Here is a 14062-nt window from a genome sequence, read left to right as displayed (position 1 = left end):
AAGAATGCATACTTATAAGCAGCAAAGGCTTAATATCAAGAAACGACAACTAGTACATACAAATAATGAACAGTGATGAAGAACTTGGATGGACCTATCCTCTGCCACCATCAGACCTTACCTCCAGTGTAGGGTTTCCAGTTGTAATATTTCCCTCGGAAAGGCATACTATCAAAGTCTGCACATTGCTTTTCTCTAAAGTCACGTGACCCTGATGGACAAGGCTAAAAAAAAATAAAACAGAATCATGTGGTTAATGGTATTGCCCAAGGATAATAAATACTGTAAGAGTAAATGTATATATACTTAAAGGGGTATTCCTATCTCATGCAGTTATAAACTATCCTTTGCCTATTCATATCCTAATTTAATTTCAAAGAGCATATGATAAATTTTCTTGAAAGAAGACCTATCAATTAGACATGGTCCACTATTTTACCCACTCAACGTTCATATGGGCATGTTATACTGCACAAATATTAGACCTTACAGTAGTAAAAGATTGTATAGTTGGCATGCAGACTAAATAGTATCTTGTGTAATGTTGGACAGGCATAATATAATAGAGGTTGTATAAACAGTTTTAAGTGTTACACCAGTTCCTCAACAGCTTTAATCTCCAATGCATGTCAAGGATCCCTTAGCAATTAATCCATCAGGTATCTCCTTATAAACACGCATAAAAAACAGATGAAGAATCTCAAACATAAACAGAGCTTTGGAAAAGCAGTTAAAGTTCTGCTGCACCAGCTGTTTCAAAGTTCGTGTTGAGATGTACCATTAGCCTCCTGCTAAGGGAATTATCGAATTGCTGTGCAACGTAATGAAGTCCATCAACTACCAGTATAAATAATTTTATAAGGAATGCAGGAGGAAAGTAAAAGTTCACATTCAACATATGCCCCAAACCACTACAGACCTAAAATCCGGAACAGCAACCAATGATGAGGAGCGAGGTCTATGGTGTCTGTATAGAAATGTATTGCTGTGTATGAAATAGTGAAGTCTTGTAAAGTATGGTGGACATGCCAATAAAGGCTTTCATGTCTATTATTAGGACTTGGTCCTATACCAAAAACGTCAAAATGATCTAAGATGATACAAGAAAAGCTGGCCATACATATTAGACAAAACTCAATGATTTCAGTGGGATTGGCCGAAGCATCTAATGTGCATGGACGCTTCCCGAGCCTCCCCTAGTGGCAAAGGTAGGGGAAGAAAAGGACCAGGCATGTTGAATTTCAACGTGCTAATCCGTTGTTTCCACAGGAGATAAGCTGCTACCAGAGGTGTATGGCAGTGGCTTATTCCCCTCTCTCCATTGAAATAAACATGTATGCTCGGTCAAGCTGTGTGCGTGTTTATGGTGGAGTTAGGAGAAATAGCGGTCGTTCGGCCGACAGTTATGTGTATGGCTTTTTCAGGTGTTTTTCCCATAAACTTCTCTATGGGACCTCAAAAATGCCAGAAAAAAAGCATGGTACATTTTAATAAAGCTAGAAGCATTTTTTTAATGCTATTAAAATGGCCACAATAATTCTGTATGTGAAGGAGGCCTAAAGGTGACAATTGGCCACGACGCAGCTGAACAGTGAGCACTGGAGGTTTGTCTTCCCCTGTCCTGCATATTAGTAGTTCTTAAAAACCTTCTGTCTGCAAGGCTCTGTTCATACAACATTCTGCAAAAGATTCCCCCAAAAATAATACAAACACGTACTGTAACGTTCCCGTCTGTTTCTATTTAAGGCCATGTTTGCCAAAAGGGTGTCCTTTTGGCATGCGTTTGACAGGTTCGTATCGGGGCAACGTTTTTTTTTTAATGTGCTGAATACATAAGCCTATGCAAAAAGTTCCTGACATATGTTGAGACCCCCTTTTTATATGTAGCTCAACTGTATAGGCCGGATATGGTGGGAATAAAACCTAAATTGAACTTATGTAATATAAATTCAGTTCAATTAAGTAAAACAATGAAAGACATCCAATTGTGCCCAAATGTCACACAGCCTTCTGGGAAGTATAGTAGGATCTGACAAGTGTGTACAGGTACTGACTGAACAAACATATGTCTCCCAACAAGCTTAATGTTTGTTATGCCAGTGCCAACTGGAGCCTTGACAAAAAGGACAGGCTCCTCCAGACACAGTTTTCAACTTTGAATGTTACTGTACGTAGCATAAAAGTAGTAAAACATTAAGGGTGTGTTCACACAGGGCGGACACGCTGCGTAAAAGCACAAAGTGTATCCGCCATGGGCGCCGCAGAGAATTTCGGACGAAAAACCGAACCAAAAGAAAAACAAAACACATTTTTACCCTCTGTTGTCCTGTAGACGGGCCTCCTGGGATAATTTATTTATTTATTATTTTACCTGGGATTGGCTGCAGCCGTTTCATGGGATGAAATGTCATTCCAGGAGGCCGGCCTGGATGAAGAAGCACAAAATTCTGCATAAATATAAGATTTATGTTTTACTGCGCTGCATTTTTTTTGCGGAATTGCAGCTTTTCCATCCCAAAAAATGCAACATCTGCCATTTGTTGCGGGTTTTACCACAGGTAAAAGGTCAATATCTGAGCGTTTTTTTCCGCAGCGTGTGGATGAGGTTTATTCAAATCTCATCCACTTTGCGGCTACTGTATTATGCTGGGGATTTTCTGCAGCAAAATTCTTTGTGGGATAATCCTCAGTATTTACGCTACGTGTGAACTTACCCTTTAAAGCTTATGTTTAACAGGAAAACTATACTGGTTGATGGGCACTAGATAAATCATCTGGGCTATTTATTAGTTAGTAAATTTTTAAAAACGCGTTTGCAACTGCATGCACCCAGGGATACAGGTGCCCCCTAGACTTTCTGTAGATCATGCCTATAGCTCTGCCCCCACGCAAGAAAAAGAGAATTGTCATTTTCAGAGTGTTATTAACTTAAAGTAATTAAGAAATGTCGTGAGTCGCATGGGCGGGGGCACGGTCAGACTGGCATTTGAACGTAGCAGAGTATCCTCCGGTGGGCCAAGGTTTTGGCCACCTCTTTAATAAAGTCAGTTAAAGTTACAAAAACCTAACGTAGTGCTCCCAATGTAACATTATGCTGCAAACTAAGTGATACAATGTATAAAAAGTGTAGAGATGTTATTACACATTAAATGATAACATCTGTTTGTAAGTCAAAGTCTATTTATGAAGGCACAAGTACAGCAATGTCGATACTTTGCCTACTGGTGGCCAAGCTGTAATGATAGCTTATTGTATCTGTATTACTTGTACACCGTATAACACATACAATACCTTCTCAAAAGCCTAAGTAATTACAGCTTATTTTTATTCTGCTTCCTACCGCAGCGTGTCAAGGCTGTAGGATTTGGAAGGTGAAGCCATTGCACATTTCAAAAATATGCGAACCAAACTGAAATGCCAAGTGAAGTCTGAATATTTGTGAATAACGCCACAAGACTAGTAAAAACATTGTGTTCCCTGAACAGTATGATGCTGCTTTGTAATGACTCCATCTGGGTCCAAAATATAATGACCCAATAATAACAACATACAGCGTCATTTATAAATCACTGGTACTTCACTAAGGAAATAGAGTTGACCCGCCTTGTTTCATTTAGCAAGTAAAACATTCCAGAACCAATCTGCTTTTTTGGACTGAGATTTTCCAGTGTAATACCCCCTTGGAAATGAGAGAACTGAGTAACGCGAGTAAAAATAACATAAATAAAGAAAAGAGGTGACGGAGGGTTATTTATCACCAATGGTGGAAACCATCACGATCATGAAGACATTAGACATGAACACATAGGTGAATTCATTTACATAGCTGGATTAATATATCACCTGTCTTAAGGTTATAGTGAACAAACTGATTTTAAAATGTTTGAGATTCACTTTTTGGCAAATTGAAGAAAACAATTGGCTTATTGATGCATTCATTTTTGATTATAGGCTGGAAAATGTATGGGTCAAGATGCTCATCTTACTTATTTTTGTAAATTGAAATAGACAGTAAATGTCTCTTTGTTTTATAAGGGCTATGGGGCATTTGCACTAAAAGTGTCAAAGAACAATTGCATTTGGAATGGCCATAACAGCAGTGTGCGCAGAGGCCCAATCTCATGCTTTCTTAATGTGTGGTACCCTTGGCTGCTCTTTAGGAAGAATTTGGTATTTGATGCAGTATACCATTGCGGAATCCTTACTAGAATTCAACCACAAAGTACAATACAGTTTTAGCAGACCCCATTCTTTGACAGAATAAAAACTCTGTTGCGGAAATGGCACACAGTGAGTGAAATCCTTGGCTATATCCGCACCAGTTTATATCCGCGCCCGCCGATCAGCTGTTTTGACAGGGACCGCGGCTCTTGTACGAGCGCTGCTTTCACTTCATTCCTTATCAGCTTGTACCATAAATTGCCAACACACTTGTGGTGGCGGTTCACAGTATTTGAGCCTACTCCAATTCAAGTAAAGGGGGGGGGGGGAGGCTGTAATACTGTGATCCGCTGCTAGAAGTGTGTCAGCGATTCACAGTATGAGCAGCGACAGTAATGAAGGGAAAGCAGCGCTCATATGAGCGCCGTCAACCTTTTAAAACAGCTGATCGGCTGGGATCCTGGTGGTCGGACTCCCACCAATTAGATCTTGATGGCCTATCCTTAGGATAGGCTAGTCAATTCTTATGATTGGACAACCCCTTTAAAGATATCCCTGCCTTTCAGCATCTAATTTGAGAGAAAGAATCAGTGAGGTGTTTCCCTATACACTTTGATAATCTGGCAATGTAGAGACACACGCTATTGACAAGGGGAGAGGTTATATCCAGTTGTCACTTTATTCATAAATTTCCAGGAGGAATAGCAGGGGACTGGGACAAGGCAGAGTTTTTAAGAAAACGTGTTATATTGTTATTTCATGTGGAGTGCAAGTATTTACTAAAACAGACATGTCAGGAGAGCGGACAGGTCCTCTTTATTGAGTATAGCTGGCTCAGATAAAACAATAAAGCAGCAAGTGCTCCATGAAGCCACTGGGGTTGTAGAGTCACGGAGAGCCATGTAGCAGAGTTTTACAGCTGCTAGTAACATTTTTCATTTCCTGTCTTTTACAGTCTGCATTAGGAGTTTTCTAAATTAATAAACATTGTTTTGTAAGAATGTTCGGCTTTTCTAATACAGAGAAGTGGCCTGGAGGAGGAAAGTCATTTTCATGTATGAAGGGCAGTCGGGGAACAGGAGAAAGGAATTAGTTTACGCTGGAGAGGTAGGAGACCTTTTTTACAAAGAGCAGAATCAGCAAAGACTTACGTCTTAAAATTATTAAAGGGATGATGGATGCTGACACTGTGCATAAACGGCTGGAGAAAAACAGCAGGTTTAAGAAACCCATTAGTCATGCACAGACCTTGAGGTTCCTGTACAGTTAATTCTAGCATTCATCAAGAGTTGGGCTCCAAAATCCCGATCAGCAGCCAGGTCGGTCACAGCCCCTACATGGTTGAATTTCTCGCTGCATTTTTACTTTTTAATGGTAGAAAATTGATGACACATTGATGTGTCCCATAAAAAAAGAATTGGGTAAAAATATAAATGCCCAATTACAGTCACTATGCAAAGCAAAAATATAACGCACATGTAACAAGAAGTACGCTCTAACACAGTTATAACGGGAGACAATTATAGAACGCATTATCTTATTGCTATTACTTTATATAAAAGGCAATGACAACGTTATAAAGTAAACTTTTGCTGTTGAGTTAGAATATATCAAAGGTTGAAGGAAAACTCTTGTAAAATTTCCATTTTAAGTCCTTTAAATTCCCTAATATATACTGTGTGTATATATATATATATATATATATATATATATATATATATATATATATATATATATATATAAAAAATGAGAAAAAAAAATAAAGCAGCACAGCAACAGCAGTGGGTGCAGGCCTCCTAGGTTGAGGCTAGGAACCCTTGTTAATGAAATCCCAAAAAAAATGAAGAGGCAGCACTACAAGGAAATTGGTGAAAAAAAGTGGTGTGTTTATTCACCCCAGGCAGGCAACGTTTTGATCCGTCTCTATGGGGTCTTTGTCAAGCTTGACAAAGATCCCATAGAGACGGATCGAAACGTTGCCTGCCTGGGGTGAATAAACACACCACTTTTTTTCACCAATTTCCTTGGGGTGCTGCCTCTTCATTTTTTTTGGTTTAATTATTTTGGGATTATATATATATATATATATATATACACACACACACACACACACACACACACACACACACACACACACAAACATATAGGCCACGAGCAGTACATGGCATATCTTGATCTTCATTCTCCCGTAGAATGACATGCACTTCTACTTTAGCGACAGAGAGAAACATGGTCGCGGTTTACAGAGTTACAGCTTTGATAACTTTTTTAAAAATATCCAATTTTTTTATGGAATAAGGGAGAAAACAATCAGGGAAATTGCCGCCTTTCTGCCAAACTCCACTTGCCTGTTGCCATACTTTTATAGTTATATGGAGTGGTGACACGCATAATTGGCCAATGTGCCATACAAGTCCTCACGTTTGCATCCGTTCTAGTGAGGAGGGTCAAGTGTCCTGTGTTCTTGAAATCGGTTGATGACCCATCGGTCGGTTCCAGCATTTGTCACCTATCCAGTGCATAGATGGTTTAACTTTTTCTGCATTATTTTAGATAACAGGGTAACTTAAAGGTGTTTTCAGGGGAATAAAAAACAAAACAATGCTAGCCTATCCTTAGGATAAGCCAGCAGTGTGTGATTTCGGGGGTCCAACCCCAGGACTTTACCGATTAGAAGAATGAAGGGGCGGTGGATCTCTTTGGAGCACTAGACATACTCAAACTTAAAAGTATACTCTATTAAAATGTATTATCAGAGCTACAGGGATCACTGACTTACACACGGCTAAAAGGATTAACATTTTTAAGGGGACACTTTTCAGACAGACAGATGTACTGTGAACCATCGTCATTTGAATAATATTTAAAAAAAATTTAAGTGGGTGCTCAGTGAATACTGTAAATATCCCCCCGCCCTAACATGCAGAACAAGTGCCTAACCACTAGATGAATTTATGATTGCATGGTGAAACAATTAGAAATTTGTGCATTTTAATGAATAAATTCATACATGTTTTAGACAACGATACAGCCACAAGTCATTTTTTTTGCTGCTAAGTATAGCAAACCATTCACAAGGGTAGACAATGGTTCTACTGCACGACATGCCAGACCTCAAGCACACAAATAAACATTCAGCAATCTCTAAAGGGTCCGGATATTTTGGGTGGCACAATCTTAAAAAGCCACTAAACTAAATATGATAAAGGGTAACAATAAATAAGTACAATACTGGCCTTTTCTCATAGTCTCAATGCTAGAGCCTGTCTGTCTTATTTCCTGATCATAACCATTTAAGTGTGTGGGTTCTTGTAGACCAGCAATGATTTTGCCAAAGTTAGCCTGGGCTCAAAGCGCACTGATCAGAAAAGCAAGCTATTAACAGAAGTAGTATAGTGTGCAATACTAAATGCTAAGGCCTCATGCACACGACCGTATAGTATTTACAGTAAGTATAGGAGCACGGTCCGTAATGCAAAAAATAGGACACGTCCTATTTTTTGCGGGTCATTTCTACAGCCCGGACACACACCCGTAAATATACGGGAAGCTGTTCGTGGCCGATAGAAATTAATAAGTCTGTATGTTATCCGCAATTACGGGTCTGTAATTGCGGATAAAAATTACGGTTGTGTGCATGAGGTCTAACAAAAGTTAACACACATTTTCTGCTAAAGCGTGATTATATTTTTTATTTAAAATGTACTTACATCATTTTTTTAAGATATTCACTCCCATACTGGTCCCTGCATTGAAATTAATGGAATCACTATGATTAGTTTGCATTGCTCGCTCCCAGGATGTAGGGGAGCTAAATAAGTGTAGTTGTTCCCTCTTATGTATGATCTTGTCTATGTTATTCCTACAGTTACCTCTGTCCTAAAAAAAAACACCTTTAAGGGGAATGTATCACCTATGTTTTTGTTTTACACCTATGTTTTACTAATTAAAACATAATCTTTTTTTCCAATCTATTTTTATTTTCTGATTCTAGACTTTTCTATTCTATTTTCTGTACATGATCATGGGGGCAGCCATCTTGACTGACATGCTGTTAACAGCATTTAAATATATGCTTTACGGTAACCACATGGACTGGAGGAAGCAATAGACTGGTGCTGATCCACTGACTTCTATGGGAGAGTTTTCTAGGCAATGCTCTGTGACCTGTGCAGAGGTCATTGTGCAGGGAAGGGGAGCTGTGTCCATCACCTATTATCAATGGCAGATCCTGTGCTATCTATATATAGGTGCTCTCTTTTATTGTAATCCTGCCTGTGGTGATAATGAGATGACTGCTGAGAAGTGATCTCTACAGAACAGGAAGTGTCTATTGTGAGGCTCAGTGGCCAAAGTGAGAACTGCAAGATTTTAGGATTCTTTTTTAATATAGATTTTATAGAAAATAAAAAAAACACCCCAAATTTAAAAAAATATGTTGAACATAAAAACTTGATTTAAACAATAGGTCTTCTTTTCTGATGAAACATTCCCTTAAAAGTGTCACTATAAAACCTTGGTCACACAATGCAGATTTGCCGCAGATTTTGCATGCATTTTTTAAAGCTAAAACCAGAATTGGAACCAGGACATCAGACCTATAAGGCCTTCTTTTATATATTTATTCTGTTTAGGCTTTGGTACTGGTTTTGGATTAAAAAATACATATATACAAACACATTGTGAGAGGCACAGATATAACGTGAGGCAGTACAGCTGCCAAGACAATACTGCAATGCCCGAAGAATCTTGTGTGAGGGTCTCATTTTAGCTGCTAGTTATGAGGCTGTTTAAGGAGACTCTGTCACCACATTATAAGTGCCCTATCTCCTACATAAGGAGATGGGCGCTGTAATGTACGTGACAGTAATGCTTTTTATTTAAAAAAACGATCTATTTTCACAACGTTAGGAGCGATTTTGGTTTATGCTAATGAGCTTTCTTAATGCCCAAGTGGGCGTATTTTTACTTTTGTTTTCCTATAGACATATATTTTGTATGTATCTCCCCGGGTTCCCAGCTTCCCCGTCCACTATCTTCAGTTTGTAGACGTGTTTACTAGAGTGTTTGAATAGAACATAATTACTATTAAAAGGCACTATTTTAGGCATTCTCAAAGTCAAGTGTATATGAACAGTTGTGCTGCAGGAAAAATATATAAAAACATATACGTACCTATCAATCAAAGAGTAATTGTAAATAACATAGCGAGGAAGTGTTATGTTTACTTACATCAGTGTTACAAGATCGGTAGCGCTTCCTTTCTCCCAGGCAATATTTTCCTCCTCCTGATGGTCTGTAAAAAGGCACCGTGCTTTACTTATGTAAGTCAAGTATTTTCATTGTGCTGATAGTCACATATAACAACATGGAAGAAACTCTGGTTTTTATTTTTAGTGAATGAACGCCAATTTTTAGAAGTAGCGCAAATCACAATTTGACCTTTGCTTATTAAATCTTTTCATTACCTTTTGAGCCCTGGCAGAAACAAAAGGGAAATAGGATCAGGCTAGAAGATGGAGAGATAGACAAAACACGTATCGTTGTGACGGTGACCTCACTGCCTCTTGGTGATATCTGGTGTAATATTACTCTAATTCAATAACATTTAACTTGGCGTAGTGCACAGTGTGTGACAGGGGACCAATACTTATTACTTTAACCATTCTATGGGGAATACAATATTATAATGTTACATTACAGAACGCCATAGAAAAAGACAACTTCTCACTGAAAACAAAGGAAATTTCATATAACCATTGCATACAGAAAACACAGACCCTTATTTTCAGTTGTGAATATACTACCCATCATAACGCCCAATAAACACTTACAAAAATTTTAAGGTTAAATGAACCAGTGCAATTTGATCAGATCAATGTAGTAATATATATATATTAGTGTCTTAAAGAGGACCAGGACGTTTTGTAGGGACCCAAAGGGGTGTGTCCCTACATACTTTGAAACTGTCCAATCAGTCTTGACCAAGTCAGATAGTGTAGGGACACACCCTACTAAGGGAACTGTCAATTTATTTATAAATTCTAGGAGGAATAACAGAAGAAAGGTAAAATGGAGAGTTCTAAGAACAGATGCTATAGAATTGTTATTTTATGGGGGAATACTTATTTACTAAAACAGACATGTCAGGAGAGCTGACTGGTCTTCTTTAACTTTTAGAGTTATATTCTCTGCAGTAATGCACAAGGTCTAGTCTTCTGAAAACAACTGAAAAATCGGGGGGAAAAAAATCTTTAGAATATTATAAATATGAATAAAACACCAACATTACTATTCTTCATCTGAATATTAGACTTTGTGAAAATGCAAGAAGAAGGTACACATTACATACAAACTACATCTACTGTAATACTACTATATACATAGTACATATATATTTTTGGGTCTCTATAGATATATTATCTGATATGAGGAACATTTATGGTTTGTTTGTTGGGCATTGGAACATACCTCCATCTCATGTGACCTTTTTGATAGCTTGAGCCAAACTATGTAGAGACCATGGTTCCCATTGGCAACAAGTAGCCAGATCATTTCGAGCTTCATTGGTATTATTGACATAATGGGCCTCATGTATCAAAATATCAGAGAACAAGCGGAGGTGTTACCCAGAGCAGCAAATCTGAGTTCAGATTTCATTTTCCAAACTACACTTGAAAACTAAACCTGATAGGTCGCTATGGGCAACTTGCCACTTTTGATACATGAGGTCCATTGTGTAAATTTTTGAATACTCACATATTTAACCTTGCATCTGAACTGTCTGTAATCAACTTTGGATCAACAAATAAATATTAAAATTATAACACGCAAAGAAATGGCACCATAAAACGAAACAGGATACAATTTTTTTTTTAGGTTGGCTCAGGCTTACTTTAGCTACTTACGCTGGACTGTCACAGTGTCTTATAGATGATGAGACTCCTCCACCACAGGTTCTGGTGCACTCTCCCCATACTGACCATGGACCCCAGTCTCCATCTATACTTTTTGGCCAGGTTCCAAAACTTGCACATTCACCTTGATAACACCACTAAAAATAAATGGGCCAGAGAAGATAGAATTAAAATAAGACCAGAATGAAGAAACTTCTGTTTAGATAATGTTCCATTACTAGCATTAAAATCTATTAAGATGTCAATATACATATATATATATATATATATATATATATATATATATATATATATATATATAAAACATATTATAGTGTTATAAAGCGGCAGTATTTTCCCAACCTATGTAACGATGAGAAAATTTTAGGTAATTTCAAATCCCCCATTGGTCCCCTGCTTTATTACTGGAAAAAGCAATGCTCCTCGGATAGAATAGTTGCGCAATTCGATAGTGCATGCTACAATTTTTTTTCTATGGGATTCTTACGGACTCTTAACCATACAAATCCCTGTGTGCATTCATATGAAATCAAAGGCACAGTAGGGCTCATGCACCTCTGTAGGTGCAGAATTAAGGATCCATAATACAGTCGTGTGCATAGGGTCTTAGTCTTAAAATTCCACCACTATTTTCAAATCTAAATATTGTGAGTAAATAAAATATTTTTACAGTGTCATGCTGACTCTGCCTTTTCCGACACCTCTGTTTTTTCCAAACCAATTTTCTTACTGTTGACTCAGTTTAATTGGATCTGTTACAATCTGTCAATGGTTTGTTTACAGAAAACTCCTTTTTAGAAAGTAAAACAGATTGGGCCAAGTGTTGTGCCAAACGAGCGTCACAAATGGAGTCAGGTGCTACAAAAAATGACTAAGACCGATCAGCAATCTATGTGACACCAATAACTGTGCCTGTTTACACTCACTAAGGGTGTATTTACACAAGTCACTGTGTTGCAGCGTTTTTTTTAAAAGAGCACAATATTACAGCTTTGTTCACATACCGTTACAGCCTTACATCGGTAGTAAACAAAGGGGGACGCAGGTCTCACTAATATTCTCCCAAAGTAAAAAACATATACCGCTTGGTATTTGTTTTTTTATATATTCATATGTATAGAGTAGCGTAGTCTACTACGCTATTCTACACAAGAACAAAAACGGTATGCTGATGCATACCGGCCTGGCATATTCCAAAAAGAGTCTCTTTTAGCATACGCCGAATGAAACGGGGCCGATGGACATATTCGTTGTATACACCAGTAGCTTTCCGGGCGCATACGCCGCACACAGAGTGATGTGAACACTGCCTAAGATATTTGCAATATCTGAGTCATTGAGAGAAGCTTAATATATAAATGAAACCCCTCTAAACTTTTTGGTTGCTTGTACATGTATCTGCAGTATGACTGCTGTGTACCATGTGCTGAGAGACCATGTGCTGCACCTGTACAAGCTGGGCAGACAATAATCACTTTGCAAAACCACAGCAATTTGCACTAAAACCATGTGGTTCTCCGCTGTGCGCCACACTACCACCACATAAACCCTACGTGTACAGGCCTTTCGTAGGACTAGTGTATAAGACCATGAGCATTTTAGCCCATAATAGAGTGCACAACATGGAGCTGTACTAGAATTAGACTCTTAAGCTTTACCATCGTATTCGAGATCCATGTCGCAGTACTAGTGTTGTCTTTGATGGTGTTTTTTTCAAGCCGAAACCAGGAGTGGATACTAATCAGAGCTACAGATTATGGATTCAAATCCTGGTTTTGTTAAAAAAACAAAAACACATAAAAAACTGCACCAACACCGCACTGTGTGGACAAGATCCTTGATTCTTTTTATGTGTGCATTATTGTGACTTGCGATGGAGCTATGGGTATAAATAACTTACTTAATTTTTCCTCATTACCAAATAAATAACCAATGCCAATAGCATTTATTCACATGTTATCAGACCATTTGGATGTTTATAATTTAATGAGCATTGGAGATGAATATATTGTTAAGGCAAGGATATTTATACAAAGCCAGAATCTAAAAAAAATGCAACCATAATAAATTCAGTCAACAATAAGTAGCCTATTTATGACAGAGTTTCACTTTAAATCTCTGGCTCCATGATCTTTGTCTCTTAATCAAATGAGCCTTGGATGTACATAGCTTTGCTTTGGATCAGGTTTGGATCAAAATGATGCCATTTTGCAGCGATTTCGTGAAACAACGTGGCTTTTGCGAAGATTTTACAGTAATCATTGCAATAAACCACGATTTGACTGAACCATGAGATTAGACCGTAACACAGAAATAAGCTATTGGCAGCATTCATGTACGCAGATTTATTTTTAATGAGGAACACTTTACAGCTAAATCCTGCATTTACAAGGCACAATAAAGGATATCAAGGGCATGTTAAAAATATAATGGAATTTGGCTGCCATAAAAATCAAATGTAAGATAAACCAATGATCCCTCAAATATACCGAGACAAGATAGAGATGAAGTTAAGTATTCTGTACCACAGCTTTGGGTACATCTTGTTCACTGCTGGTAGCATGAAAGACTCTTTGTAAATTCAGCTCACTGCCAAACGAATAACAGCCGCTTGGGTGTTCTAAGAGTTTTTTGTGGTTGCATAATGAATGATGAAACAAGAGAGAGCACTTTTCATGTCTTCCCAACAATCAACCCCGTAGGATAACCCCATCCCCTGAAAAAAGGGATGCTTCCAGGAGGCATGAGACTGCTATAGAGAGACAGAATGGTCTCACCAGGTCACATACAGTAGCACGACATCCATGCAATCGGTTATGTGTGAATGAAATTACGTCAGCCTAGAATGCACAGTGAAAAAATGGAGAGGAAACAAGCGGAGATCGAGAGTGAAAGCTGGTCAATGGGATCATGGCCAAATTCCCAGATGAGGCAGATAAAAGATGCTAGGAAGAGAAAAGCCGCCATTCATAAAACACAGAACA

The 14062-nt window shown here is 38.2% G+C and overlaps 1 protein-coding gene across 2 annotated transcripts in view; it reads right to left on the bottom strand.

The window, feature by feature from the left end:
- ADAMTS6 (ADAM metallopeptidase with thrombospondin type 1 motif 6) overlaps positions 1-14062 on the bottom strand; it is a 280546-nt gene that overhangs the window by 63152 nt on the left and 203332 nt on the right. For both annotated transcript variants that reach the window (XM_075839116.1, XM_075839124.1), the window contains exons 13-15: positions 11070-11215; positions 9394-9457; positions 122-224 (exon numbers count right to left, since the gene is read on the bottom strand). In XM_075839116.1, coding sequence (XP_075695231.1) covers positions 122-224; positions 9394-9457; positions 11070-11215 — 313 coding nt within the window. The remainder of the gene's footprint in view (positions 1-121; positions 225-9393; positions 9458-11069; positions 11216-14062) is intronic.

The sequence above is a fragment of the Rhinoderma darwinii genome, chromosome 1, assembly GCF_050947455.1.
Source record: "Rhinoderma darwinii isolate aRhiDar2 chromosome 1, aRhiDar2.hap1, whole genome shotgun sequence".
NCBI lineage: Eukaryota > Metazoa > Chordata > Amphibia > Anura > Rhinodermatidae > Rhinoderma > Rhinoderma darwinii.
The sequence above is the reverse complement of the archived record's forward strand: the minus strand, read 5'-3'. Positions and strand labels throughout refer to the sequence as shown.